This window comes from Lolium perenne, chromosome 2 (assembly GCF_019359855.2).
Source record: "Lolium perenne isolate Kyuss_39 chromosome 2, Kyuss_2.0, whole genome shotgun sequence".
Lineage (NCBI taxonomy): Eukaryota > Viridiplantae > Streptophyta > Magnoliopsida > Poales > Poaceae > Lolium > Lolium perenne.
In genome coordinates, this window is record NC_067245.2 from 210,036,634 (window position 1) to 210,042,813 (window position 6,180).

The window sequence follows — 6,180 nt, forward strand, 5'->3', positions numbered from 1 at the left end:
CACCGTACTGTTGATCACGGCCGACGAGCCCAAGATGTAATGGAACACCCAAAATTACTACTATATCACGATTCTAACCAAAATCAAATGACCCTAACCCAAATCATATGAACTATGACCGGATCGAAAAGCCCTTGTCGAAACCGAAAGGAGGATTGAATAGAACTCACCATTGGGTGGATTCAGAGCGACCCCGATGAAGGTGGTGGAGGCCTCACCGATCTTGCCTTTGCTACACGTCGGTCTGAAGCTCCTCCCCCACATGCATGAGGCGGTGACGCTTGAGGAGCCACGGGCGGCGGCACCATGGGTGCTAGAGGATGGGGAAAAGTGGGCCGGTCCCCCGTTCGTGGCAGAGCGTGCCACAGATGATGGATGAATCCTGGTGGCACCTCCATTTCCCGACTGGATCCGGCTACACCCACCGGCATGGCCGTCGCTTAGCCCATCATGTACCCTAGTTGGGGGTTAAATGCCCCATCGTAGGTGTGGCTGGTTGATTCCCGGCCGCGGCCAAGGCCAACGCGTCCTCCCTCGTGATCGCCCTCGGTGTCGATGCAAAGGGGGACAACCGATTGAACACCAGCATAACTGATGGGTCAATCTGCGCCGCATCACGGATTCCACTAGCTTCGTACCCGCAGATCATGAGCGCACGCATGTCCGACCGCCGGGGAGTGAGCTTGGCACCCGAATCCGTCGACGTAAAAGGCGACGAGAAAGCCATGGAGGTGGCAGTTGATGGAATGTGAGAGTCGGTGTCAGACAAGGGGAGAGAGTGCAAGGGCGGTGATAAAAGTCAAGCCAATGCACATGAGTAAATGAGGCATCTTCCGCACTTCTCCAGATGAGGCCATGCATTTTTCCACCACAACAAATCATGCTTGAAATGGTCGATTCAGCCGTACCGCCGTACCTCGCGAGGCAGTCCTGCGGGTGGTTTAAAAACCGATCTGAAATGGTCGATTCAGCCGTACCTCGCCGGGTGGTTTAAAAACCGGTCCGTGCGAGAAGGGCCGAAAGGCCTCTAGCCTACCAAAGCCGCCCTTATAATTGTCAGGTCTATCCGCAAGCCGTTACTTACTTTCCCATCAATGGCTGTGTCCCACTCCACTCCATTTCTGTGCTTATAAATTGACTTCTTCCCTACGTCCTTCCCATTGCCCAATTCCAACCCAACACACAAAGAAGTCTAGCCCCAAGCCACCGACACGATCGAGCACCATGGCGTCCACGGCGGCGGTCATGGAACGCGAGCGGTTGACGGCCGAGATGGCCTTCACGCCACCGATCGATGGCGACGAGGTGGCGGACGATAAGCCTCGGGCGCGTAGCATCGTGATCAAAATCCGGCGGCGGCTCCCAGACTTCGCACGGTCGGTCAACCTCAAGTACGTGAAGCTCGGCATCTGCTCCGGGATCTTCCCAGTGCCAGCGTCCTGGACCCTGCTCGCGCTTGCGCCTCCGCTCGTCGCCGCGGCAGCGTGCTCGCTCCGCCGTCTCGATCTCGACGTGGGTGTGCTCCGCTCCTTTGATTCCGTCGCTTGGCTTGGCACGGCCATGCTCCTCCTGCTCGCCGTCTGCTTCCTCAAGCGTCCCCGGCCAGTGTACCTCGTGGAGTTCGCCTGCTACAAGCCCGGCGACGAGCACGAGATCTCCAAGGACGGTTTCTTGGACATGACCGAGAGCACCGGCTTGTTCAATGCCGACGCGCTCGACTTCCAGAGAAAGATCACCAAGCGTTCCGGCCTGGGCGACCGGACTTACCTGCCGTCGGGGATTAAGTCGCGCCCCCCGCAGCTGTCCATGGCGCAGGCGCGGGCCGAGGCCCAGGCCGTCATGTTCGGCTGCCTGGACGAGCTGTTCGCCGCCACGGGGATCGACCCGCGCCGGGACGTGCGGGTCCTCATCGTCAACTGCAGCCTCTTCAACCCGACGCCGTCGCTTGCGTCCATGGTCGTCAATCACTACAAGATGCGCGAGGACATCAAGTCCTTCAACCTCGGCGGCATGGGCTGCAGCGCCGGGCTGATCGCCGTCGACCTCGCGCGGGACCTCCTCCAGGCGAACCCGGACTCCTACGCGGTCGTCATCAGCACCGAGAACATCACCCTCAACTGGTACTTCGGGAACGACCGCTCCATGCTCCTGTCCAACTGCATCTTCCGCATGGGCGGCGCGGCGGCGCTGCTGTCCAACCGCCGCGCGGACGTCCGGCGAGCCAAGTACCGGCTCCTCCACACGGTGCGAACGCACAAGGGCGCCGCGGACGAGCGCTTCAACTGCGTGTACCAGCGCGAGGACGCCGGCGGGAATGTCGGCGTGTCGCTGGCGCGCGAGCTCATGGCCGTCGCCGGGGACGCGCTCAAGACGAACATCACCACCCTTGGCCCGCTCGTCCTCCCGCTCGCCGAGCAGCTCAAGTTCCTCCGGTCCCTCGTGCTCCACCGCGTCCTGCGCGCACGCGGCGTGCGGCCCTACATGCCTGACTTCCGCCGCGCGTTCGAGCACTTCTGCGTGCACGCCGGCGGCCGCGCCGTGTTGGAGGAGGTGCAGCGGAGCCTCGGCCTAGACGACGTCGACATGGAGCCCAGCAAGTGCACGCTGCACCGGTTCGGCAACACCAGCAGCAGCTCGCTGTGGTACGAGCTGGCCTACGCGGAGGCCAAAGGCCGCGTCCGCCGCGGCCACCGCGTGTGGCAGATCGGATTCGGCTCCGGCTTCAAGTGCAACAGCGCCGTCTGGCGCGCGCTCCGCGACGTGCCAGCCGTGTCCCTCGCCGCCGGCGCCCGTGGTGACCGGCGTGGCTGCAACCCCTGGGTGGATAGCCTGAACAGCTACCCTCCCAAGGCATACATTTCATGATCTTTGTGGTACCGGATAAGTTGTTCAGCTTCGTGCACGAGAATTGTATGATTGTACTGTACATTACAAAAAATACATATTACTTGTCTTTTTCTCGCTTCTTCATTTGATAAGTTTTTTTTTCTAGCCTTTGTAAATACTTCTACTTGTAACATTAGTCAGGCGTGATGTAAATGGAACCGCGTTATTTAAAAATAAAATATTAAGCTGTGAACGTTGGTACATGTACATGTGTATATGATTTGCTTATCTCCTATGGTGGACTTAATGCAAAAATGAACCCGTGTACATAAAGAGTGAAATTTATATTGAGAGAATTTCAGATTTTAGCACATTGAGCTAATGAGCAACTCCCGGATTCTTTCGCTCCACTAAACGTCTGCTCAATGTGCTTAATGCCCCATCCAGATGTTGGCCTCCGCCGTGTTGCGTTAAGGTGTTTTTTTTGTGTCGGCTTTGGTCGTTAGGGTGACTTGGTCATTTACTCGTGTGGGGGCGCGGCCTCGGGCCATGTGGTGCATTGTGTTGAATGGTTTTCGGCTGTTTTTTTTATTAGAAACTGTCCAAAATCATTTCAACTTTATCAATCAAAGGCATTGCCAAGGTTCGAAAAAAATAAACGTCCACTCTATATTGTAGTCACACTACCCCTCTTGGCTGAATCTAGGTACGCCCATATGCTTACCTCGAGTGTATATTGGATGTCAAATCTGTATGATTCCCCATATATAATTTTATACCGATTGAACTTCTAATAGTTCTTCTTTCCATGTTAATTGGTTACTTATCCACAAATGATTGTTGGGTTTTAGGGAAAACAACAATTGGTTTGTGGTTGGCGCTAAGTAGGCTTGAGTTCCTAGCCTCCTCACTCGACTCATCAAGTGTAAGGATTGTTAGATGATGCTCCTGCCAACTTTAAAGTAACCAATAAGTTCACAACAGTCTTTTCCGGCGCATATAAAGTATCAACTTTGAACACCCTTATGTTGTTCTCCGAGAAAAAACCAACCAAGAGCACTACCTCATCTCCGTTACAAAAAAAATAGACATAAATTTTGTCAAAAGTCAAATTTTAATAGGATGGGACAAATGTACATGATTATATCAATATTTATAATATTAACTATATTATAAAATATATATTATAGAGGATCTATAGATATTGATTTGGTACTGTAGATGTTCATACGCTAGAAATGTACTAATTTAAAACTAACAACTACATCCAGCAGGGGTGCCTCTCGCTGTTTGTGTCCATGACTCATGGCCATTACCCTCGGGTGTCACATGCCACAGGTCGACTCTGCCTCTCCGTCCAAGGTCGCCGCCCCGTTGTCTAGAGTCCTTGGAGTGAGCCACAACGATAAGATCCTTGCCGGATGTCGCCACCACCTTCACCATCGATCATATGCGAGGAAATGTGGTGGTCACCTTGGGCTTCGGTAAGGGGGAGGGGGAAGGTTGGTGAGGGGTTGCAGCACGGAAATCTTAGACTGCTCATAGTGGGAGTAACATAGCTAGTAACATCACACATCTCAAGGCAGTTTGGTGACATGGCATGCCAATAAATGAAGAAAAAGAGTGAGGTGGTAACTAGCTATGTTACCATAACATCACACACCCCAAGGCAAAATGACTCTACAACATAATAAATAACATAATGCATGACACCACATATAAGTTACTACCCACTATGAAGGTAGTAATCTAGACTAGTAACATGACATATGTTACTAGTCTAAGTTACTCCCCACTATGACCAGCCTTAGAGGACGAGGCGAGGGTCGAAGCGGCTCTTGCAAACTTGTGCACCTAGATGAATGATCACGGGAGACATTTAAGGTGCCCTAAATTGCTGGTTTAATTAAGCACGTGTAGACCAGGCCAGCACTTTCTAGAGTAATACGCACGTCCACATGAAAACGTGATACACAGAAGATTGTGTTCCGCGTTGTAGGCAGCGATTACGTTGGTAGCCCGCTTTAGGTTCCAAGGTCGTTGAGCGTCCAAGAAGACGCGTATGCATGGTGGCCGTGAAGAAGTGTGAGCCGGCCGCTGCCAACCGAATAACCAACCCTACTCGTCTTAGTATTCGTTAGCTCGCCCACCATGGATCATCGATCGCCCCGGCACCGGCCTATCAAGGGAGCGCTAGCAATCTGGTGCATATACATACCCAGCTCAGCTCGATCATGTTGCACACGACACGCCGCCCAGAGTTCGCCCACGAAGCAAAACCATCGCAGGCTCACGCAACGTTCTGCCCCAGATGGGTTGGGGTCAATGGGGTTTGCCTTGTGTGTAAAAATGAAAGGATTTAAACTTCTAGACTTTTGTATATTATCACAAACAGTTTGTGGTACTTTTCTCCCGTAGTGATTGATGCATCCATTCCACATGAATCTCAACGTCATGTTATATCCCATTTTGAAATTTTTTTTTTTTGGCAAGTTCAGCGTATTTGCACTCTATCTCTCTAGGCATTCTCTCCGTTCTCTAAATTTTTGTTATTTTTCTATGAACCACCTAAATGCAGCTCTTACAAAAATTTGTGTTCTAAAGCGTATAAGTATTCACAATATTTAGCACCTTAGTCGTGCGTTTTTCGCATTCCAATGTTTCTAATTTTTTCAATCCAGAGAGAACTTAAATCCCGGGGTTCATATCCTAGTCTTCTCTTCCTTGAGATAATATTAAACGAGACCTGAAAGGAAAAAAACAATAGAACATTTTGATTTGATTCACATCCATGTATATTCAATATGTGCAAGTGTACACTGAAACGGAGTAGTGTTATTTCTTTTGTGACATCGTATGCGTAGGAATGGGATGGTCTAATAAATTCAAAACAGACATCCTCGGCAATTTAAAAGAAAAAATTCTTACTTAATGGAACTAATAATATGCTTCCAAATTATTACCAACACAAATTATATAGTTTTGTGTAAATGAGTGTTTTTTCGTAATTTTTAGTATTGTGTAGATCTTTTACCATCATTTGTGTATAAGATGCTCATAATTAACCAACTTATTATGAATCCAAACCTACACAGAGTAGAAATAATAAAATGCCAAATATAACTATTTGGTCTTTCTTTTTAGCAATGCATAAATCTTTGTAGGATTTCTATACATATTTTTATTTTTATTATTACTTGGGGGTTTTAACATGTGGTTTTCGGTACTATGACTATCCACTATGGTGATATGGTACAATTCGAGAGTAGTTCATATAATTTTTTTGAAGTGAAAAAGGGATATCAAATTTGGATTCACAATAAATTGACAATTGACCAAAGTTGTGCACCCTAA

General features: G+C 49.9%; 1 protein-coding gene across 1 annotated transcript; it reads left to right on the plus strand.

The window, feature by feature from the left end:
• The first annotated feature begins 1,090 nt into the window (after window positions 1–1,090).
• On the plus strand, window positions 1,091–3,089 carry LOC127334726 (3-ketoacyl-CoA synthase 1). The gene has a single exon (XM_051361256.2). It carries the CDS (start codon window positions 1,225–1,227, stop codon window positions 2,863–2,865), a length of 1,641 nt encoding a protein of 546 aa, XP_051217216.1. The 5' UTR covers window positions 1,091–1,224; the 3' UTR covers window positions 2,866–3,089.
• The last annotated feature ends 3,091 nt before the right edge of the window (window positions 3,090–6,180 follow it).

Excerpts from the sequence above, each read along its gene's own strand:
- LOC127334726 (XM_051361256.2), top strand. The coding sequence starts at position 1,225 with ATGGCGTCCACGGCGGCGGTCATGGAACGCGAGCGGTTGACGGCCGAG.